This window comes from Rhincodon typus, chromosome 23 (genome assembly GCF_021869965.1).
Source record: "Rhincodon typus isolate 14 chromosome 23, sRhiTyp1.1, whole genome shotgun sequence".
Lineage (NCBI taxonomy): Eukaryota > Metazoa > Chordata > Chondrichthyes > Orectolobiformes > Rhincodontidae > Rhincodon > Rhincodon typus.
In genome coordinates, this window is record NC_063354.1 from 45,013,154 (window position 1) to 45,038,254 (window position 25,101).

General features: G+C 44.8%; 1 protein-coding gene across 1 annotated transcript in view; it reads right to left on the bottom strand.

Moving 5' to 3' along the window:
- Positions 1 to 25,101, bottom strand: part of LOC109937082 (WW domain-binding protein 2-like) — a 41,062-nt gene that overhangs the window by 13,990 nt on the left and 1,971 nt on the right. The window contains exons 2-3 of the mRNA XM_048610951.1: positions 11,641 to 11,749; positions 2,445 to 2,583 (exon numbers count right to left, since the gene is read on the bottom strand). Coding sequence (XP_048466908.1) covers positions 2,445 to 2,583; positions 11,641 to 11,749 — 248 coding nt within the window. The remainder of the gene's footprint in view (positions 1 to 2,444; positions 2,584 to 11,640; positions 11,750 to 25,101) is intronic.

Below are 25,101 nucleotides of genomic sequence, written 5' to 3' on the forward strand. Positions count from 1 at the left end.
ACCTCTCCCTCAATTTCTGCATCTAGTGCCCTACTCCTCTAGTTCCCATCCCCCTGCCACGCCAGTTTAAACCCTCCCCAACCACTCTACCAAGTATTCCCCCAAAGACATCAGTCCTGATCCTGCCCATCCAGTTTCTACAGGTCCCACCTCCCCCAGAACCGGTCCCAATGCCCCACGAATCTGAAACCCTCTCCCTCACACCACCTTTTCAGCCACATGTTCATTCAATATATCCTGCTCTTTCTACTCTGAGTAGCTCTTGACACTGATAGTAATCCTGAAATAACTAACTTTGAGGTCCTACATTTCAACTTTCTTCCTAGTTCTCTATATTCTTCTTTTAGAACCTCATCCCATTTTTTTACCTACACCATTAGTACCGATGTGTACCATGACCACTGGCTGTTCACCCTCTCCCTCCAGAATTCCCTGCAACCGCTCTCACATCCAGGACCCTAGCACCAGGGAGGTAACACATCTTCCTGGACTCTCGTTTGTGGCCACGGAAACGCCTATTGATTCCCCTTTCAATTGAATCCCCTACAACTATAGAAATTCTATGCCTTTCTCTCCCTCCTTCTGCAGCAGAGCCAAATTTGGCCATAAATTTGGCTGCTGCTGTTATCCCCTGAGAGGTTATTCCCCTCAACAGTATCCAAAACAGTACATCTGTTTTGCAGGGGAATAGCTACAGGAGATTCCTGCCTGCTTAGCGTTCCTGCTCTGCCTGGTGGTCACCCATTCCCTTCCAGCCTGTGGAGTCTGAATCTGCAGTGTGACCACCTCTCTATACATGCTATCCATGACACTCTCCGCCTCGCAAATGATCCACAGTGTCCCCAGATGCTGCTCCAACTCCGAAACTCGGGCCTCCAGGAGCTGCAGCTGGAGACACTTCTTGCATACACGGAGGTCCCGGGCATTGGAAATGCTCTCCTGCCATGTTTTACCCCTTTAAGTTAATTAATCCTTACAATGTGAAATACTTTTAATACTAAGTTGAAGCTTCTAATGCTCTCTGCTACAATAACAATTTCTCAAAATTTACCTGTTACTCACCCAACAACAGTTCCCAGAAACTTGTGGATTTATTGATCACTGAGGATGTTGGAAAATCAGCTCAGCTGTCTCCTGTCAAAGACACCTCCCTCACAAAGCTTCATTTTTGCCCAGACTTGAACAGTCAATCTCCTCCAGACATTTTGTCCCTGCGTTCCAAGGTTGGGCAGCTGCTTCTTTGACCTTCAGTTTCTGCACCCTGTGGGAATTTTAAGACACATCATGTATCCCAAACAACCATCCTTACAGGAAGTGTCTCCAGTTGCTCAAACATATTTTGAGGACTTCTGACATCAAAGTGCAGCTTGATTCACAACAGGATACATGGTGGCTGAATGTTGCAGGAAGTAAAAAAAACAAAGTTGCTGGAAAAGCTCAGCAGGTCTGGCAGCATCTATGAAGGAGAAAACAGAGTTAACATTTCGGTCCAGTGACCCTTCCTCAGAACTTCCTGATTTACAGCATCTGCACTTCTTTTGGTTTTTGTTTCAGGAAGTAGTTGCCCCACGACCAAAAAGATTTCAGAATTACAAGTGGGTGGCCTCCTGGAAGGCTTGAAAGAGGCAAGCAGACCAGGATTCCCTGGAAGTGCAGAATTTTCAAACCAATATTCACCAATATTAAATACTGTTGAGAATGATCCTGGAATGATAAGACTAAAGTCTGGACGGGGCATACTACAAAGCTGTCAGAATTCAATAGTAAACGGATATTTGACAATCAGTGGGATAGTGTTATAGAATATAGAGTTATAGAATCCCTACAGTGTAGAAAGAGGCCATTTGGCCCATCAAGTCCACACTGACCTTCCGAACAGCATCCCACCTAGACTCCTATCCTATCCCCATAAGCCTGCATTTACCATGACTAACCCACCCAGCCTGCATATCCCTAGACACTATGGACAATTTAGCATGGCCAACCCACCTACCCTGCACATCTTTGCACTGTGGGAGGAAATAGGAGCACAAGGCAGAAACCCATGCCAACATGGAGAGAACAATGCAAACTCCACTACAGTCAGTCAAGGCTGGAATCGAACCTGGGTCCCTGGCACTGTGAGGAAGCAGTACTAACCACTGAGTCATCATGTCTCGCTGTTGACGTCACCCCATACTGTTGCCTCCTGATGCCAGCGTAAAGGACATCATGGAAAAGGTGCAGAACATTCTGCAGATGAACAGCCAGAAGTCATGTACCATGTCAGAACCAACGACTCAGGGAGGAGGGTTGATTTTAAGAAAGAACTTAAGAAGCAGGACCTCAAATTTCTTCACCCAACAAAGCAATTCTGTGATCAGCTGTTAATCATTACCTATTTCTGCCTTTACTTGCTGTAACACACATTGGAGGACACTGGAACATTCTTTACTCCCACCTACCATTTGGTGCAGCTTCGATATGTCCTTTGATGTAGCCTGGCCTAAGCCTTGGCTGCTTGATCTTACAATCCTTCATCAGAGAAAGGGGCATTGTGAAGGATTTCAGCGCCTTTTTGAGATCTTTTGACAAAAAGACAACCTGGGAAGGACAGAAACAAACAGATTCATGACATAGGATATGAGAAACAAGTAAATCCAGTTATATCTGTACATCATCGTCACTGCTGGATGAAGGAGTAATTTAACACAGTATATGTTAGTCCTGGGGTAACTAAGGACTACAGAACTGGAGGGGATGCATCTGTCACTGTGTAACACTGCGGTACAGTATTGGTGAGAACAGGTCTATCACTGTATAACACCGAGGTACAATGCTGGTGGGGACAGGTCTGTCACTGTATAACACTGGGTACAGCATTGGTGGGCATAAGTCATTTACTGAATACACGAGGTGCCTGTGAATATTGGAATTTGAAATATTGTGTACTGTTCTGGTCGCCACACACTACCAGAAAGATGTGGGGGCTTTGGAGTTTACCAAGATGTTGCCTGGTTTAAAGGGTATTAGCTATAAGGAGAAATTGGACAAACCTGGTTTGTTTTCATTGCATGTCGATGGTGACGAGCACCCTAATAGAAGTTAACAAAATTGTGAGAAGCATGTATAGAATGGGTAGTCAGAGTCTTTTCCCAGGATAGAAATGTCAATCACTAGGGGCCACAGGTTAAAAGTAAAGGGGGTTAAGTTTAAAAGGAGTTGAGAGAGGCCAGTTTTTTGCACAGAGGGTGATAAGTGCACTGCCAGAGGAGGTGGTGGAGGCAGTTACGATAGCAATGTTTTAAGAGGCATCTTGACTAATATGTGAATATGTGAATAGGCAGCAAGAGAGATAGAGACAACATAGATGCAAAATGTTTTTAGTTTAGAAAGATATCATGTGTCAGTGCAGTCTTGTTGGGTCAATGGGCCTGTTCCTGTGCTGTACAGTTCTTTGTTGTTCTTTGATACAGTACTGGTGGGGAAACATCTGTCACTGTATAACACCAGGATACAATACTAGTGGGGACAGGTCTGTCGCTGTATAACACTGTGTTACAGTACTGGTGGGGACAGGTCTGTCATTGTATAACACTAGGGTACAGTACTGGTGGGGACAGGTCTGTCATTGTATAACACTAGGGTACAGTACTGGTGGGGACAGGTCTGTCATTGTATAACACTGGGGTACAGTACTGGTGAGATCAAGTCTGTCACTGTATAACACTGGGCTACAGTACTGGTGGGAACAGATCTGTCATTGTATAACACTGGTATACAGTATTGATGAGGATAAGTCTGTCACTGTACAATGCTGGAGTACGGAACTATTTGAAACTGTCTGAGAGGGAATCTTATAGAAACTTATAAAATTATGAAAGGGATAGATGAGATAGAGGCAGGCAAGTTGTTTCCACTGGTAGGAGAGACTAGGACTAGGGGACATAGCCTCAAGATTAGGGGGAGTAGATTTAGGACAGAGATGAGGAGGAACTGCTATTCCCAGAAAGTGGTGAATCTCTGGAATTCTCTGCCCAAGGAAGCAGTAGAAGCAGCTTCATTAAATATATTTAAGACATTGTTGGATAGATTTTTGTATGTATGGGGGATTAAGGATTATGGGGATAATGCAGGTGGGAGGAGCTGAGACCACAGATAGATCAGCCATGACCTTATTGAATGGTGGAGCAGGCTCGACGGGCCAAATGGCCTACTCCTGCTTCTATCTCTTATGAACTAATGAAGTAGATGGTAAAACTGTATATAAAATTTATCAAATTTACTGAATGATTGATGTCCAAAGAGGAAGAAATTATCAACAGACTCCACTTTCTGCAGCTTTTACTTAAACACCAATCAAGACCAAAACAAACTACACATGAAACAGACGAATGATATCTCAAATGTAAGAGATAACATTAAATAGTCAATACAAAAATAGATACACAATCACAAGAATTTGTATCGCTCCCCGCATAATGAGGCATTATGCAGCTATGCAAATTCACTATATGCTGTCTTTATCCATGCCGGGTAATCAGGAGTTCAATCAGTCGATAGCCTACATTCTTGAATTTCATGGGTGTGATTATCTCCTGCAAAATATACCTCTACAAACCATCTTTCTCTCTCTCAGTTCACAACAAGCCTGATGGTGTAGTTTTCCAGATCCCTTTCAATTGACATCCCAATTCAAAGTTTGGCTACTTTGGGGAAATTGCTCAGTTAGTTAGCATCTCAGAGCTGTCATGTAGCTTTCTGGGTTTTAGACCTTAGCCAGTTTGCACGGTACCTCTTGTTTTTTTCTGTCAAATAGAAAAGCTGACCTCATGTTGAGTTATTGTATTCTTTTCTTCAAGAACTCTCGGCATTCCTCTTTCTGTCTATATCTGCTTTCTGTTTGTGTCTACATCTCAACCTTTGCCCTCCATCACCACTGCTTGTGTCTCTCCTCTGTATCTGCTGTAGTCTAAAAGATTAAGTCTGACTGTGTGATATGCTAATGAAAGACAGTATACATCATCCCAGGAAGTGTTGTGATATTTCATGAATTTGACCTCTTCTGCAGCCTCGTGGCAACATGAAGCTATGGTAAAATATTGCCTAAATAAAGTTAAAGTTTTCCTGACCTGATCAGACTCTGTAAATACTCAATTAGTATTTATTGCTCATCCTTTATCATCTCTTGGACTGTGCGTCATGCTAGGGCCATTTTGAAGGGCAGTTAAGAGTCAACCACATTGTGGAGGTTTGGAGTCACATGTAGGCCAGGCCAGGTAGGTATAGCAATTTTCTTTCCTAAAGGACATTAGTGAACCAGCAACCAACCAACTGTGCTTAACTGGTCTCCATTCGGCTAGCTTTTGATTCCAGATATTTAGTGAATTCAAATTTCACAATACACCCTGGTGGGATTCAAACCCATGTTTCTCGATCATTACATTGAATATCTCAATTACCAGCACAGTCACATTACCATTATGTCAGCACCTCCACCCAATGGCTGCCTGTGCATATGATATCCTAGTCAGGCAAGGGATTGCTGAACATAAAAGTTAAATACTAGAAGTAATTAAACATTTGATGCCTTTTTCAATAAATACTGGCCAGTCAGTGACACCCACATTGCATGAACCAATAAACAAAATCTGCAAGAGAAAAACCCATTGTCAAGCACAATAAATTTAATCAGCATTCGCAGCAACAGGGAGAAAGCATCAATACTTTATCTATACCCTTTCCAGACTTGCAGAGAGCTGAGTACAGCTGCTTAAAAAAAATTAATCGGGGCTGAACTGTCAATATCTCGCAGGAAGCATTGCCTGATCACTGGTAGTCAGTGAATAATTTAACCTTAGCAAAGACAATTCAACGGAGCAGCCAAGCAGAGGTCAGGAAGCAAAATTATTTAGAATTTGGCGTGACAGATATCAAAATCCCAAAACAGCTGACTCAGTAGAGTATGTTAAGTTTAAAAGCAGAAAGCTCACTGAACAAAGCAGGAAGTGTGTGCATTAACGGCTCCAGCTAACTGCTAATAGTATGGCAGGAAAAAAAAATCACAGGTGCAAAAACTGTCCCACCAAGCTCAGAGACCTAGGTCTCTGCTCCGCCCTCTGCAACTGGATCCTCAACTTCCTGACCAACAGACCACAATCAGTGAGAATAGACAACAGTACCAGCACCCCACAAGGCTGCATACTCAGCGTCTTACTGTACTCCATAAGACCATAAGATATAGGAGTAGAAATTAGGCCATTCGGCCCATCGAGTCTGCTCTGCCATTCACTCATGGCTGATAAGTTCCTCAACTCCATTCTTCCGCCTTCTCCCCATAACCCTTGATCCCCTTGATAATCAAGAACCTATCTATGTCAGTCTTAAATGCACTCAATGACCTGGCCTCCACAGCCTTCTGTGGCAGTGAATTCCATAGACTCACCACTCTCTGGCTGAAGAAGTTTCTTCTTATCTCCATTCTAAAAGGTCTTCCCTTTACTCTAAGGCTGTGCCTTCGGATCCTAGTCTCTCCTACCAATGGAAGCATCTTCCTAACATCCACTCTGTCCAGGCCATTCAGTATTCTGTAAGTTTCAATTAGATCTCCCCTCATCCTTCTAAACGCCAATGAGTATAGTCCCAGAGGCCTCAAACGTTCATATGTTAAGCTTTTCATTCCTGGGACCATTCTCATGAACCTCCTCTGAACCCACTCCAGGCCAGTACATCCTTCCTGAGATATAGGGCCCAAAACTGCACACAATACTCCAAATGTGGCCTGACCAGGGCCTTATTAAGCCTCAGTAGTACTTCCCTGCTTTTATATTCAAGTCCTCTCAAAATAAATGCTAACATTGCATTTGCCTTCCTGACTACTGACTCAACCTGCAAGTTTACCTTGAGAGAATCCTGGACTAGAACTCCCAAGTCTCTTTGCACTTCAGACTTCTGAATTTTCTCTCCATTTAGAAAATAGTCCATGCTTTTATTCCTCTTGCCAAAGTGCATGACCTCACACTTTCCCACCTGCCACTTCTTTGCCCACTCTAACCTGTCCAAATCCTTCTGCAGCCTCCCCACCTCCTCAATACTACCTGTCCCTCGACCTATCTTTGTATCATCTGCAAACTTAGCCAGAATGGCCACAGTTCCCTCACCTAGATCATTAATGTATAAAGTAAAAAGTTGTGGTCCCAACACTGACCCTTGTGGAACACCAGTCGTCACCAGCTACCATCCTGAGAAAGACCATTTTATCTCCACTCTCTGCCTTCTGTCAGACAACCAATCTTCTATCCATGTTAGCACCTTGCCTCTAACACCATGGTCCTTATCTTACAAAGCTGCCTTCTGTACAGCACCTTGTCAAAGGCCTTCTTGAAATCCAGGTAGATAACATCCATTGGCTCTCCTTGGTCTACCCTGCTCGTTACTTTCTCAAAGAATTCTAGCAGATTTGTCAAGCATGACCTCCCCTTGATGAAACCATACTGATTTTGCCCTATTTTACTATACACTTCCAAATATTCAGAAATCTCATCCTTCACAACGGACTCCAAAATCTTACCCACAACCGAGGTTAGGCTAATCAGCCTGTAATTTTCCGGCTTTTGTCTTACTCCCTTTTTAATCAGGGGTGTCACGTTAGAGATTTTCCAGTCCTCTGGGACCCTCCCTGACTCTAGCTATCTATCCACTATCTCTTCAGCTATCTCCTTTAGAACTCTGGGGTGTAGTTCATCTGGTTCAGGTGACTTATCCACCTGCAGGCCAATCAGTTTTACAAGCACCTTTTCCTTGGTGATGGCCACCATACTCAGCTCTGCTCCCTGACTGTCTTGAATTTTTGGGAGATTACTCGTGAAGACTGACGCGAAGTAATTATTCAGTTCCTCAGCCATTTCCTTGTTCCCTACTAATATCTCTCCAGCGTCATTTCTCAGTGGTTCAATGTCCACTTTTGCCTCTCTTTTGCCCTTTATATATCTAAAGAAACTCTTACAGTCTTCATTTATATTACTGGCTAGCTTACCCTCATATTTAATCTTCTCCCTCCTTATTTCTTCTTTTGTTGCTCTCTGTTGGTCTTTGTAAGCTTCCTAATCCTCTGGTTTCCCACTGCCCTTTGCCACATTATATGCTTTCTCTTTTGCTTTTATGCTATCCCTGACTTCCTCAGTCAGCCATGGTTGCCTCATTCTTCCTGTACCATGCTTCTTTTACCTCGGGATGAATTTTTGCTGTGTCTCCTAAATTACTCCTAGAAACTCCTGCCATTGCTGTTCCATTCTCTTTCCTGCTAGGCTCCTCTTCCAGTCAGTTCTGCCCAGCTCCTCCCTCATAGCTCTGTAGTCACCTTTATTCAGCTGTAATACCGTTACCTCTGATTATATTTTCTCCCTCTCAAATTGCTGAGTAAATTCTATCATATTATGATCACTGCCTCCTAAGGGTTCCTTTACATTAAGCTCCCTCAAAAAGTATACCTCATTGCACAACACTAAATCCAGTATTGCCTATTCCCTTGTGGGCTCCACCATGAGCTGCTCCAAAAAGCCATCTCGTAGATGTTCCACAAACTCCTTTTCTTGCAATTTTCTTACTCCCTGTACACTCAGGACGAAATTTGGCCACACGGTCATAACTCCATCTATAAGTCTGCAGATGACAGCACCGTTGTAGGCCAGATCTCAAACAATTGGTGGCGTGGTATAAAGATAACAATCTCTCGCTCAACGTCAGCAAAACTAAGAGCTGGTCACTGACTTTGGGAAGCAAGGTGGAGAGTATGCTCCTATCCACATCATCAGAGCTGAGGTGGAGATGGTCGACAGCATCAAGTTCCTGTGAGTGACAATCTCCAACAATCTGTCCTGGACCACCCATATTGATGCAACGGTCAAGAAAGCGTAACAACGGCTCTTCTTCCTCAGGAGGCTAAGGAAATTCGACATGTCCATAAGGACTCTCACCAACTTTAATAGATGCACCATAGAAAGTATTCTATCCAGATGCATCACGGCTTGGTATGGCAATTGCTCTGCCCAGTATCGTAAGAAACTACAGAGAATTGTGAACACAACCTAGTCCATCATGCAAGCTAACCTTCCATCTATTGACTCCATCTACACTTCTCACTGCCTCGGAAAGGCAGCCAACATCATCAAAGACCCCTCCCACCCAGGTTATAATCTCTTCCAGAAGATACTAAAGCTTAAACACATGTACCAACAGGTTCACGAACAGCTTCATCCCCGCTGTTATTAAACTTCTGAATGGACCTCTCAAATTTCAAATCTAATGTTGATCATGCTTTCTATGCACCTTCCCTGCAACCATAACATTGTATTCCTTGTCCTGTTCTATCATCCTATGAACTTGTATGATATGACCGGTCTGTATCGCACGCAAAACAAAACTTTTCACTGTACCTAGGTACATGTGACAATAATAAATCAAATCAAATCAAAAATCGAATCAAAGATCGAATGCCATTTTTGCAAGTAGGATCACTTACAATCTCTGTATCACAGTAAGAAGCTTGTAGAGATCAAACCTAAAGGGAAACCATCAAAACATGGCAAGATCCACGAATAGAAGACATTAATGTTGTGGAGATGTCTTTTGTTTTAGCGAGTTCAAGGAACCAAGCAGAATCCACAGTGATGCTGATAACCATGTAGATAGGAAAAACACATGCTTTAAGTTAGACAGAGATGCAGCAGTTTCAATTCTTTCTGACACTGAAGAAAGTGTACTTGAAGAAAAGTTCCCTTCAGCCATCATGCTTTAAAACTGTATGGGCGGGACTCATAGAACTCAGTCCATGGGTCAACAGAATCTAACATTTTAGTATATCGAGAGAAAAATCTCTGAAACCATATATTTTATCCTAACCCAGAGTTGTTTCACTCCAAACCAGGAAAACCTGTACTGACTTACATCTGACTTGCAGAGTAGAAGAACTGAAAAACCAAGAAGATCAGACTTAAAACTAGAGAACTTGTTGGGCCGAAGGGAAACAGGCCCTTTGGCCCAACAAGTCCACACTGACCGTCAGACATCCCACCCAGACTCATCCCCCTATAATCCACATATCCCTGAATACTATGGGAAATTTAGCATAGCCAATCCACCTAGCCTGCACATCTTTGGACTGTGAGAGGAAACTGGAGCACCCGGAGGAAACACACGCAGACATGAGGAGAATTTGCAAACTCCACACAGACTGGCGCCCAATGGTGGAATCGAACCTGATTCCTGGCGCTGTGAGGCAGCAGTGCTAGCCACTGAGCCACCATGCCACCCCACCTTCTTGGTCTTCAAGACACAGTCAGACCACAAACCCTTAAAGACATTCAAATTCAAAGAAGTTAGGAAAAAAGCCACCACAACTACAACAATTCAGACCCAGAATGATAAGGCTTAATGCAAAGACAGAGTATGTCTAGGAAAACAATAGATAATAGAAGATGCTTTGTTTTGTGCCCTTGTGGCAAAATGTTTCATTGAGAAGGTGAAAACTTTTAATAACAACCACAACTCAACCAGCAACTCATCAACTAAACAAAATCAAAGATGCACAAAAAACATGAGGAAAATGTGCCCAAGTCATTGAATACTGCTTCAACAGATGGCCAGCATATGTGCCACACAACCTCCTCCAAAGGAACTGAGAACGTTTTGGGTTGACTAGTGAAACCATCGTAATTGATATTCCTGCAAAAAAGAAATTGAAGTTAGAGACTTGAAGAAAAGGTGTAATACAATGGATGGAATGATAAATGTGGATGTGAATTGGTGTAAGGGGTTAGATATGACTGTGAGATATGCAAATGAAAAAGAGTATACATGATTACAGGAAGTGATGGAACATCACATGATCTTTTTCTCACTTGCAACCTTGTGACAAGATGAAGCCACAGTAATATTTCTTTTTCAATAAAGTTAATGTTTTCCTTACCTCAGCTGTACAACAGGATCAAGTACATTATATCTGCAGCTCTTCACTGTATCTGACCATATAGTGTCTGTGTCTTAACTTTGTTTCTGTTGGTATGCTTTCATGTCAAGCGTTGTCACCCCTACTTGGACCAGTATTTCTTAATAACCAGGAAAATTAAACATACTCAAAAGCAATAAAAACATTTTAATGGAATTACAAATTTTCCTCGCTAGGTTAAAACTGTACAAAATGGTGCACCTTTCCCCATCTCACCAATTCTCAATTAAGAAACATTATTGCTGAGGAATAAATTATCAAATATTCCAAATCAAGTATCTCACAGTTTTGATACAGTAGAGCAAAATGTTATGTTATCTGATTAAATGTTTGTGGGCCTCATAAAGCATAGATTATTTGCATATGTAATCTTCTTTTGCACTTCCATCAGTCAGTCAGTTAGGAAGGAAGTTTTACTTTGTATAGTCTGTGCAATGTGCAGTCAGTATTGAGGCAAAGAAGAGTTTCATGCTATTATTCTTGACTGGACATGAACTCTGGTCAATGAAATAGGCTTTTCTATTCTGACTTTAATGCCGATAAGTGATGACTGCTGTTAATGTGTATGAAGCTCACAGCCTGTGTTTATTTAATGTAGGAATGGACAGGACCTCTTCTCAGCATTTCTCAGGTGTGGAAGGTGCAACATTACTTACTTGATGTGGCAACAGGTAAACAGTTCCCTTCCTTGAACTGTTGAAAATCTCCAATGTTGCATTCTTGTTATTGAATGACAGCTCCACATAGTCGTAAAACATCAGAAAGCTGCAAGCATAAGAAACAGAATATAATGTCATGCCACACACAAGCAGGGCTTTCTACCTCTTACCTCCTTTTACCAAGTTGATCACCCTAGATAGCTTTGTCTCTAGTGAGGTTTAGAAGGCAGCTTCACAATAAACTTCTCCACTATCTCATTCAGGTTTACAGTGTAGACAATGAATGCTGTGTGGTTTATGGATTACCTGATATCCACACATGTACTTTCTGGCAAAGATTACTAGAAAGCAACCAGGAATGACTGGTTTTTGGATTTAGGTCAGAATTTAGGAGAATCCTTTCAACTCAGATGATTGAAAGGCTGTGGAATATGCAATTCGTTTCAATTACTGAGGCAGATTAGTTATAAATAGACAAAAAGGTTGGAGGAAAGGAGGATAGAGGGACATAAGACAATGAATGACTGCACTGGCAACTTGGGGTTAAACAGTTTTATGTTGCTGTAGCGATTGGAATGAGGTTGGCCAGGTGGATCTCATTGAGTATGAGCTCCTGATTGGCCCACATTAACAGCCCCAATTAGGCAGTCCTGGCTGACAGATATAATAAGGGGTCGCAAGGATTCGTCTTATGTGTGAGATTGGCTCTGCACTAGCTGGTCAGAGCCTGCCGGCCGGCCGCAGGAGGATCAAGAGCTATGGATTCATGGCAGGCACATGGAATTAGGCCACAAATCAACTATGATCCTATTGAATGGCAGAGCTGACTCACGGGGCTGCATAGCCTACTCATGTTCCTACCAGAAACATAACAGGCAAATAAATATTGCGGCTATGACAGCAGATCAAGGCGTTTGCAGTGAATAGCTTATATATTGACTCTCCAAAATGTGTCCACCGTTTAAAAGTCACAAGTCAGAAGTATAACTGAATACTTTCCACTTTCCTGGATGGGTCCAACTCCAACAATAATCATGGTGCTCACACCATCCTAGCAGAGTAGCCCAGTTGATTATCGTCCCATCCACCACTGATACAAGCACAGTGTACTATCTTGAAGGACAAGGGCAGCAAATATATGGTTACACCACCACCTACATGTTCCCCTCCAAGCTGCACATCATGCTAACTTGAAACAATATCGCTAGTGTCACTACATCAACATCTTGGAACTTCCTCCCCAACAACACCATTGGATGCCAATGGTTGAAGGAGGCAACGCACCACTACCTTTGCAAAATAAATTAGAAGTGTGTAATAAATTCTCTCCTTGCCAGTGATACCCACATCAGAACAAAAATGTTGAGTGCATCATACCATACCAAAAGCAGAAGGATGAAATTTTGTATTCCGGTCTCCAACCTATTCCGTGTTATAATCATGATGTGGAGGTGCCGGTGTTGGACTGAGGTGGACAAGGTCAAAAATCACACGACACAAGTTAGAGTCCAACAGGTTTATTTGAAAACTGTTGGACTATAACCTGGTATTGTGTGATTTTTGACTGTGTTGTAATCATGCATAGCTGAATACATGTTAAATGGCATGAAGAAATTCCCACCAATGCTAGTTAAAGGGATCATGAACTATTTATACGTTAGCTGGTGGATTAAGTCCTGTAGCTGTTCATGCAATTTTGCAACTTTCCTGTATTTGACTAAGTCTGGATAATGCAGAAAAGTGGTCTAACTGATGCTGAAATATTTATTTGTTTAAAACCTTGTGCTGAATCAAGTTGCTTGCACACATCGGTGTCTGCTCGACCTTCCTCTGGGAACTGAACATAACTAGGGGAACAAAAAGGGGCCTCACAAAGCATGGCAAACTGATAGAAAAGGGAGGAAGAGAACAAGTCTTACTAGGAGGCTTTATTTAAAGACATGTAAAGAACATATGGATGAACTTCAAGAATTGTACCTGCAACCATAGCTAACATGGGAAATCAGAAACCATGTTAAAGATAAAGAGGAGGCATATAAAATGGCCAGAAAAAGCAGCAAATCAGAGAACTGGGAGAAATTTAAACTTCAGCAGAGGACAAAGGGAAATAGAATATGAAAGTAAGCTTGCAGAAAACATAAAAACTGATTGCAAAAGCTTTTATAGATATGTGAAGAGAAAAAGACTGGTGAAGACAAGTGCAGGTCGCTTGCAGTTAGAATCAGAATTCATAATGGACAACAAAGAGATGGCAAACCAGTTGAACAAATACTACAGATCTGTCTTCACTTAGGAGGACACAAATAATCTTCAGGAAATGCTAGGGGACAGAGATTCAAGCATGAAGGAGGAACGGAAGGAAATCCTTATTAGTCAGGAAATGGTATTGGGGAAATTGATGGGATTAAAACACGTTAAGTCCCTAGGGCCTGATGCTCTGCATCCAGAGTACTTAAAGAAGTGGCCCTAGAAATAGTAGATGCATCGGTGATCATTTTCCAGCATTCTATAGACTCTGGAAGAGTTCCAATGGACTGGAGGGTAGCTAATGTAACCCCATTCTTTAAAAAAAAAGAAAATGGGGAATTATAGGCCGGTTAGCCTGACATTGGTAGAGAGGAAAATGCTGAAGTCAATCATTGGGGATGTAATAAGTGAGCATCTGGAAAGCAGTGACAGAATCGGTCCTAGTCAACATGGACTCACTAAAGGGAAATCATGCTTCACAAATCTTCTGGAATTTTTTGAGGATGTGACCAGTAGAGTAGAAAATGGCAAATCAGTAGATGTTGCGTATCTGGGCTTTCAAAAGCTTTTGACAAGGTTCCACACAAAAGATCAGTAAGAAAAATTAAAGCCTATGGTATCGGAGGTAATGCATTGACATGGATAGAGAACGGGTTGGCACTCAGGAAGCAGAGAGTTGGAATAAATAGGTCCTTTTCAGAGCGGCAAACAGTGACAAGTGGGGTGCCATAGGGTTCCGTGCTGGGACCTCAGCTGTTCACAATATACATTAATGATTTGGATGAAGGAATTGAATGTCATATCTCCAAATTTGCAGATGACAATGTGTGCTGTAAGGAGGATGCTAAGAGGCTGCAGGGTGACTTGGACAGACTGGTTGAGTGGGCAAATGCAATATAATGTGGATAAAGTTATCCACTTTGGTCGCAAAAACAGAAAGATAAATTATCTGAATGTGGCAGTTTAGGAAAAGGTGAGGTGCAACGAGACATGGGTGTCATGGTGGAAACGTCGCTGAAAGTTGGCATACAGGTGCAAGAGGCGATGAGGAAAGCTAATGGCATGCTCTCCTTCATAGTGAGAGAATTTGAGTATCGAAGTAAGGATGTCTTGCTGCAGTTATACAGGGACTTGATGAGGCCAAATCTTAAGTATTAAGTACAGTTTTGGTCTCCTAGTCTGAGGAAGGACATTCTTGCTACTGAGGGAGTCCAGCGAAGGTTCACCAGACTGATTCCCAGGATGGAAGGACTGATGTATGAGGAAAGACTGGGTCAACTGGGCTTGTATTCGCTGGAATTTAGAAGAATAAGGTGGAATCTCATAGAAACGTATGAAATCCTGAGGGGACTGGACAGGCTAGATGTGGGAAAATTGTTCCCAATATAGGGGAGGTCCAGAACAAGTCCTCACAGTCTAAGAATAAGGGGCAAGCCATTCAGTACTGAGATGAGGAAGAATTTCTTCACTCAGAGAGTTGTGAACCTGTAGTATTCTCTCCCACAGGAAGCTGTTGGGGCCAGTTCATTAGATTATTCAAGAGGGAGCTGGACGTAGCCCTTGCGGCTAAAGGGATCAAGGGTTATGGAAAGAGGGTAGGAATGGGATACTGAGATTGCATGATCAGCCTTGATCATATTGAATGGTGGTGCAGATTCGAAGGGCTGAATGGCCTACTCTTGCATCTATTTTCTATATTTCTATGTTTATCCACCCAGGGCATTCAGGGAGCAATTCTTTTACCTCAACCTTAACGGGAGCCAACATTTGAGATAACCTCACTTCACAAAAGAACTAAAATCTGTCATCTGCTGCTGCAGCCACAATGACAGCCTCAAAACAAAACGACGGCAGCATTGATATGGGGATTATCAAGGTGAATATCATGGCTCTTTATTTATATGATACAGAATTATAAGACAATTACAATACATAAGGAGCCAATTCAGGGACCATAATGTCTATGCTGACCCTTTGGATAGCAACTCAGCTAGTCCCACTCTTTTACTCTTCCCACTATCTATCGAGTCCAGTTTTGCTAGGGCTCCTTGACCACACACTATTAAATGTGACATTGATGCGGAGTTGTCACTCTCACCTCACCTCTGGAATTCGGCTCTTTTGTCTATGTTTGAATCAAGGCTGCAGTGAGGTCAGGAGCTGAATGGCCCTGGCGGAACCCAAACTGGGCATCACTGAGCAGGTTAATGTTGAGCAGGTGCTGCTTGATAGCACTTTGAAAGACACCTTCTATTACTTCACTTATGATCGAGAGTGGACTGATAGGGGGAGTGATAATTGGCCAGGTTGGATTTGCCCTGTTTTGTGTGTCTAGGATGTGCCTGGTCAACTTTTGGGTACATTGTCAGGTAGATGCCAGTGTTATACCTGTACTGGGAAAGCGTGAATAGGGGAGTGGCAAGTTCTGGAGCACAAGTCTTCAGTATGATTGCCCAAATGTTGTCAGGGCCCATAGCTTTTGCACAATCCAATGCCTCCAACTGTTTCTTCATATCACGTGGAATGAATCGAATTGGCTGAAGACTGATATCTGTGATGCTCGGATCTACTGGAGGAGGCCAGGATGGATCATCCACTCGACACCTTTAGCTGAAGATTACAGCGAATGCTTCAAACTTATCTTTCGCACTGATGTGTTGGGCTCTTCCATCATTGAGGATTAGGAATATTTGTGCAGCCTTCTCCTCCAGTGAGTTATTTAATTGTCCACCACCATTTATAACAAGATGTAGTAGAACTGTAGCGTTTAGGTCTGATCTGTTAGCTGTGGGATTGCTTGTCTATCACTTGCTGCCAATGCTGTTTGGCATGCAAGTAGTCCAATTCAGTAGCTTCACCAGGTTGACACCTCATTTTTAGCTATGCCTGGAGCAGCTCCTCGCAAGCCCTCCAGTATGCTCCATCGAACCAGGGTTCATCCCCTGGCTTGATGGTAAGGGTTGAGCTGGATTGTGCTGGAGTACAATTCTTCTGCTGTTGATGGCCCACAGCACTTCAGATGCACAATCTTGAGTTGCTAGACCATTTGAAGTCTGTGCTACTTAGCACAGTGATAATCAGAGTCACAGTGTCAACACAATGGACAGCATTCTCAATGTAAAGGTGGAGTATTGTCTCCACAAAGACTGTGCAGTGGTCACTTGTACAATCACTGACAGATGCATCTACAGCCAGTAGATTGGCAAGGATGAGGTCAAGTATTTTTTTCTTTCTTGTTAGTTCCATCACCACCTGCCGCAGACCCAGTCTAGCAGCTATGTTCTTTTCAGAGCCAACCAGTTCCATCAGTAGTGTTGCAGCTGAGCCACTCTTGGTGGTGGACATTGAAATCCCACACCCAGAGTAGTTTTGTGCCCTAGCCATCCTTAGTGCTTCCTCCAAGTGTTGTTCCTCCTCCAAGAGGAGCACTAAATCATCAGCTGAGGGAGGACAGTATGCGGTAATCAGCAGGAAGTTTCCTTGCCCATGTTTAACCTGTTCATGGAGTCCAGAGTCAATGTTGAGGACTCCCAGGGAAACTCCCTCCCAACTGTATACCACTGTGCTGCCACCTCTGCTGGGTCTGTCCTGCCAGTTTGTGACGGTGGTGTCGGGACATTGTCTTAAGGCTTGATTCTGTGAGTACAACTGTGTCAGGCTGATGCTTGACAAGTCCGTGAGACAACTTTCCCAATTTTGGCACTAGCTCACAGATGTTAGTAAGGAGGACTCTGCAGGGTCAACAGGGCTGTTTCTGCCATCGTCTTTCCCAGTGCTGAGGTCAATGCCATGTGATTTGTCCTGTTTCACTTCTTCGTTGAGACTTTGTAGTAATTGATATAACTGAGTGGCTTGCTTGACCATTTCAGAGGGCAGTTGAAAGTAGCCTCATTGCTATGGGTCTGGAGTTACATGTAGATCAGACCAGGTAAGGATGGCAGATTTCCAGGATATTAGTGAGTCAGTGGGTGTTTACAAAAAAATCAACAATGGTTTTATGGTCATCGGTAGATTCTTAATTTCAGATTTTTTTTTTGCATTCAAATTCCACCATCTCCCTTGGGAGGATTTGAACTCAGATTGCTAGCTGAGTTTCCAAATTAATAGTCTAGCAACAATATTCCAAAAGTGGCCTAACCAATGTCCTGTACAGCTGCAACATGACATTCCAACCCCTGTACACAATGCATTGACCAATAAAGGCAAGCGTACAAAACACCTTCTTCACCACCCTGTCGACCTGTAACTCCTCTTCCAAGGAACTATGAACTTGCACCCCAAGGTCTCTTTGTGCAGCAACTCTCCCCAGGACCTTACCATTAAGTGTATAAGTCCTGCTCTGATTTGACCTACCAAAATGCAGCACCTCACATTTATCTAAATTAAACTCCAATAGCCACTCCTTAGCCCATTTGATCAAGGTCCCCTTGTACTCTGAGGTAATCTTTGCTGCCCGCTACACCACCAATTTTGGTGTCATCTTCAAACTTACTAAACATTCTTCCTATATTCACATCTAAAGCATTTCTATGAATGACAAAAGCAGTGGACCCAGCACCGATCTTTGCGGCACACTGCTGGTCACAGGCCTCCAGTCTGAAAAACAACCCTCCACCACCTTCTGTCTCCTACCTACAAGTCAATTTTGTATCCAATTGGCTAGCTCTCCCTGTATTCCATGTGATCTAACCTCGCTAACCAGTCTATCATGTGGAACCTTGTTGAATACCTTACTGAAATGCATATAGACGACATCCACTGCTCTGCCTTCATCGAACTTCTTCAAAAAACTCAACTAATTTAGTGAGACATGATTTCCCACGCACAAAGCCATGTTGACTTTCCCTAATCAGTCCTTGCCTTTCGAAATACGTATAAATCCTGTCCCTCAGAATCACCTCCAACAACTTGCCCACCACTGATGTCAGTATCACCAGTCTATAGTTCCCTGGCTTTTCCTTACCACTTTCCTTAAATAATGCCACCATCTCAGCCAACCTCCTGTCTTCCGGCACCTCACCTGTGGCTATGAATCATACAAATAACAATTAGCTTTACTATCACAAGTACTCAAATGAGTATGGTGAAAGGTGTACAAGTCATCACTCACAGCACCATCTGAGATATAAAGGTCCCTAGGTACAGCTTCTTCAGTTACAGTTCTTAGAAAAACAGAGAATTAAAATATCCAGCACTGCAGATTTTAGGAATAAATTATAAAATGGAGAAATAAAAAGTTCAGCACTACAGTCTTCCAGTCCAATCCATGTCTCAACAACAATTCTTTGAGAAGGCAAAAAAGCAGGATAAAGAGGAAGCAGTAGGTGTAATACATTTGGATTTCCAAAAGGCATTCCACAAGATACTACACATAAGGCTACTTACAAACAGCCAATGATATTGGGGGGTAGCTTATTAAGAAGGCAGAAAGTTGGGATAAGGAATCCATTTTCAGAATGGTAACCTGTAACTAGTGGGGAGTGTCACAGAGTTTAGTGCTGGGACCACAATTATTTATAAAATGTATGTTAATAACTGGGATGGCAGAAGTAAAGGTGTATAGCGACGAATGACAGTCACACACAAATAGGTGTGAAAGCATATGGTGAGAATCAGAGAGCCTGCAGAGGGATATAGGCAGGTTAACTGAGTGTGCAAAAACTTGGCACATGGAATATAATGTGGGAAAACATGAAGAGGGTTGTGCACTTTGGCAGGAAGAATTTAACAGTTGAATAACATTTAAAGGGAGAAATATGAAAGCTGCAGAACAAAGGGATTTGGGGATCCACGTGCATGAATCATAATAACGCTAGTATCCAAGTTCAGCAAGTAATTGGGAAAGCAAATGGAACATTGGTCTTAATTTGAAAGGGAATGGAATTAAGTAGAGAAATCTCGCTAAAACTATACAAGGCTCTGGTTGGATTATGTCTGGAATAATGTGAATAGTTTTAGTCCCCACACCTGAAGAAAGATATACTGGCATTGGAGGCAGTCCAGAGAATGCTCACTAGTTGCACTCCACGTATGGAAAGAATTTCTTTGAATGAGAGACTGAGTAGGTTGGGCCTGCACTCATTGGAGTTTAGAAGAATGAGAATGGGCCTTATCAAAACTTAAAATATTCTTAAGGAACTCAACAGTGTAGATGCTGACAGGTTGGGGCTTCTGGGGCAGTCTGAGACCATAATCTCAAAGCAAGGGGTCACCGAGTTAGGCCAGAGAGGAGAACTTCTTCTCTCAGATAGTAATAAATCTGTAGAATTCGTTACTATAGAAGGCTGTAGAGGCCGGATTGTATAGTATATTCAAGGCTGAGATAGACATTAATCCGTGAGGGTTTCAAGAGTTATGGGGAAAAGGCAGAAAAGTGGAATTGAAGATTATCACATTAATCATGATCTCATTGAACATCAATGGGCCAAATGATCCACTTCTGCTCTTATGTCTTATGGTCAAAGCAAGTTGATTCCAGTTCCATGGCTTCAATATGAACAGATTATGGTTGGAAGAGTTGCGCCTCAACCAGGGTCAATTGACTGCTGCTTAATTAGTCTGTGGGACAGCTCTCCCAACTTTGGCACAAGCCCCAGATGTTAGTAAGGAGGACTTTACAGGATTGACAGGTCTGGCTTTCATAGAATCCCTACAGTATGGAAAGAGGCCTTTCAGCCCATCAAGTCTGCATCAACCCTCCAAAGAGCAGCCTCCCAACCTATCCCAATAACCCTGCATTTACCATGCCTAAACGCACCTAACCAACACATGCTTGGACTGAGGGACAAAACCATAACACTCGGCAGAAACCCATGCAGACATGAGGAGAATGTGCAAACCACGCAGATTGTTACCCAAGGTTTCAGAGTAGATTTGTAGCTTGGGCTGTGGATGTTGTGGTTGGTTGGCTCGCCAAGCTGGTTCGTTGTTTTTCAGCAAACATTTCATTACCCTGCTGGGTAACATCATCAGTGCAGCCTCCGATGAAATGCTCTTGTGTTTTCCCGCCTGTTACTTAAACTCTAGAGTTCGTTGAGCTGGATTACCTCACTTCCGGTTTTCCTTCGCAGTGGAATGTATCTCGGGTCAATCTCTGTGTGTTTGCTGATGGCTTTCTTAGTGGAGTACCAGGCTTCTAGGAATTCCCGTGCTTGTCTCTGCTTTGCTTGTCCCAGGATCTTGGTGTTGTCCCAGTCGAATTGGTGGTTCTCCTTATCCATGTGGATAAAGATGACAGAGTATTGGTCAGAGATAGTAGGAACTGCAGATGCTGGAGAATCCGAGACAACAAGATGCAGAGCTGGATGAACACAGCAGGCTAAGCAGCATCGTAGGAGCAGAAAGGCTGACGTTTCGGGCCTAGACCCTTCATCAGAAATGGGGGAGGGGACGGGGGTTCTGAAATAAATAGGGAGAGAGGGGGAGGCGGATAGAAGATGGATAGAGGAGAGGATTGGTGGAGAGGAAACAAACAGGTTGAAGAGGCGGGAATGGAGCCGGTAAAGGTGAGTGTAGGTGGGGGGGGATAGGTCAGTCCAGGGAGGACGGACAGGTCAAGGGGGCGGGATGAGGTTAGTAGGTAGGAGATGGGGGTGCGGCTTGAGGTGGGAGGAGGGGATAGGTGGGAGGAAGAACAGGTTAGGGAGGTGGGGACGAGCTGGACTGGTTTTGGGATGCGGTAGGGGGAGGGGAGATTTTGAAGCTTGTGAAATCCACATTGATACCATTGGGCTGCAGGGTTCCCAAGCGGAATATGAGTTGCTGTTCCTGCAACCTTCGGGTGGCATCGTTGTGGCACTGCAGGAGGCCCAGGATGGACATGTCGTCTGAGGAATGGGAGGGGGAGTTGAAATGGTTCGCGACTGGGAGGTGCAGTTGTTTATTGCGAACCGAGCGTAGGTGTTCTGCAAAGCGGTCCCCGAGCCTCCGCTTGGTTTCCCCGATGTAGAGGAAGCCACACCGGGTACAGCGGATGCAGTATACCACATTGGCAGATGTGCAGGTGAACATCTGCTTGATGTGGAAAGTCTTCTTGGGGCCTGGGATGGGGGTGAGGGAGGAGGTATGGGGGCAGGTGTAGCACTTCCTGCGGTTGCAGGGAAAAGTGCCGGGTGTGGTGGAGCTGGAGGGGAGTGTGGAGCGGACAAGGGAGTCACGGAGAGAGTTGTCCCTCCGGAAAGCAGATAAGGGTGGGGAGGGAAAGATGTCTTTGGTGGTGGGGTCGGATTGCAGATGGCGGAAGTGTCGGAGGATGATGCGTTGGATCCGGAGGTTGGTGGGGTGGTACGTGAGGACGAGGGGGATTCTTTTTTGGTTTTTATTGCGTGGACGGGGTGTGAGGGATGAGGTGCGGGAGATGTGGGAGACACGGTTGAGGGCGTTCTCGACCACCGAGGAGGGGAAGTTACGGTCCTTGAAAAACGAGGACAACTGAGATGTACGGGAGTGGAATGCCTCATCCTGGGAGCAGATGCGGCGAAGGCGAAGGAATTGGGAATAGGGGATGGCATTTTTGCAGGAAGGTGGGTGGGAGGAGGTGTATTCTAGGTAGCTGTGGGAGTCGGTGGGCTTGAAATGGATATCGGTTTCTAGGTGGTTGCCCGAGATGGAGACAGAGAGGTCCAGGAAGGAGACAGCGGTATTAGGGATGGTCCAGGTAAACTTAAGGTTGGGGTGGAAGGTGTTGGTGAAGTGGATGAACTGTTCGAGCTCCTCGTGGGAGCACGAGGCGGCGCCGATACAGTCATCAATGTAACGGAGGAAGAGGTGGGGTTTAGGGCCAGTGTAGGTACGGAAGAGGGATTGTTCCACGTAACCTAGAAAGAGGCAGGCGTAGCTTGGGCCCATGCGGGTAACCATGGCCACCCCCTTTGTCTGTAGGAAGTAGGAGGAATTGAAAGAGAAGTTGTTGAGAGTGAGGATGAGTTCGGCTAAGCGGCTGAGGGTGTCAGTGGAGGGGGACTGGTCGGGCCTGCGGGACAGGAAGAAGCGGAGGGCCTTTAGGCCATCTGTATGGGGAATGCTGGTGTAGAGGGACTGGACGTCCATGGTAAAGATGAGGTATTGGGAACCAGGGAATTGGAAGTTCTGGAGGAGATGGAGGGTGTGGGTGGTGTCACGGACGTAGGTAGGGAGTTCCTGGACCAAGGGGGAGAAAATGGAGTCCAGATAGTTGGAGATAAGTTCGGTGGGCAGGAGCAGGCGGAGACATTGGGTCGATTAGGGCATTCAGGTTTGTGGATTTTGGGAAGGAGATAGAAGCGGCCGGCGCGGGGTTGGGGACCGATGAGGTTGGAGGCCGTGGGTGGGAGGTCACCTGAGGTGATGAGGTTGTGGATGGTTTGGGAGATGATGGTTTGGTGCTCGGGGGTGGGGTCATGATCAAGGGGGCGGTAGGAGGTGGTGTCGGAGAGTTGGCGTCTGGCCTCAGCGATGTAGAGGTCAGTGCGCCATTCTACAACTGCGCCTCCCTTGTCCGCGGGTTTTGTGGTGAGGTTGGGATTGGAGCGGAGGGCTGCATGTTCTGCGGGGGAGAGGTTGCAGTGGGTGAGAGGGGTGGAGAGGTTGAGGCGATTGATGTCTCGACGGCAGTTGGAGATGAAGAGGTCGAGGGAGGGTAGGAGGCCTTGGGGTAGTGTCCAGGAGGAGGGAGCGTGTTGGAGGTGGGAGAAGGGGTCAGTAGAGGGAGGGTTAGGTTCACAGTTGAAGTAAGCGTGGAGGCAGAGGCGGCGGAAAAACTGCTCTATGTCCAAACGTGAGCAGTATTCGTTGATGTGGGTGGAGGGGGACAAAAGTGAGCCCTTTACTGAGGACTGACCATTAGTCCTCAGAAAGGGGTAGGTCTGGGAGGATGGTGAAGACTCAGCAGGGCTGGGTGTTGCTGTCTTCTCTGGAGCTGCTGGCTGTGGAGGCTGTGGGCGGAGTTGCGTCGGCTGTGGGCGGAGTTGCGTCCGCATCGGTGATGGGCGGAGTGGCGTCGGCAGTGGGGGGAGCGGGGTAGGCGGCGGCAGCAGCGGTGACGGTAGGCGCGACTTCAGTGTCTGTGGTGTTGGTCTCAGAAATGGAAGCGGTGGCATCGGCAGCGATGGTGTTCGCTGTCCCGGAAGTGGGGTACCCAGCGGTGGCAGATGTGACATCATCTGTGGGTTCTCCGACAGTGGCCTCATGGCCAATGGCGGCCGGCACATTGTGGGGAAGGTCCTGGGTACGGCTGGGGATTTGGGGGGTGGAGGAAGCCCGTTTTGGGTGGTAGGCACCAGTAAGTTTACTGTACTTATGGTTTTTAGTGTCCAATAAAGCTGAGTAGAATTGTGAGTTCAGGTTGTGGATTCTACCAAGAATAAAAAACAGGAGAGGTCCTTTGCAGGTCTGGGAGAGGGAGGCTCTGAGCTGGGGTAGGCTTGATTGTAGTGCCCGGAGATGCCGGCGCATTGCTGCAAGTGTGTGTTTCAGGAGTCGCAGGGAGAAACGCTTCTGAAAGATCTCAATGTCATGAATGTAGATATTGTCACGGTTGGGGCCAAATTGGGAAGGCTTGAATGTGGATTGTAGTCCGTCTGGTTTCGTAGGCAGGTACTAAGAAAGGTGATGTGACTGTAGCACCTGGTTTGCTTCAGGACATGGTCGAGCAGTTTCAAGGCCGAAGAGATTACGAGAGAGTTGCAGTGGGAGAGAGATCCCCTGAGGTTTGTCCGGAGGGAGGAGGGTAACTTCTTCAGGCTAGGTATCCTTAGAAGAGGCTTCGCAGTGGGGTTAAAATTGAATCAGAGATAATAGGAACTGCAGATGCTGGAGAATCCGAGACAACAAGGTGCAGGGCTGGATGAACACAGCAGGCTAAGCAGCATCATACGAGCAGAAAGGCTGACGTTTCGGGCCTAGACCCTTCATCAGAAAATGGTATTGGTATTGGTCATGTCTTTTTGCAGCCAATTGATGAGTGCGATGAGTGTGTCGGGGCGTGCAGTATCTTCTTCCTGGTGTCGTTCGTGTAAAACACATCTTCTGACCCAGTTTTTCGGGTATCCATTGTCTTTGAATACATGGAAGAGGTGCTCTTCTTCTTCTCGGCTGTTGCAGTGTGTTGTTGCCCACTATTTAAATAGTGTCCTCATGCAACTTTGTGTGTTAGGTTGCCAACACACTCATCAGTCTACCTTACATCAGGAACACATCTGAACTGACCACAAGACTCCTACAACCACTGGGCAT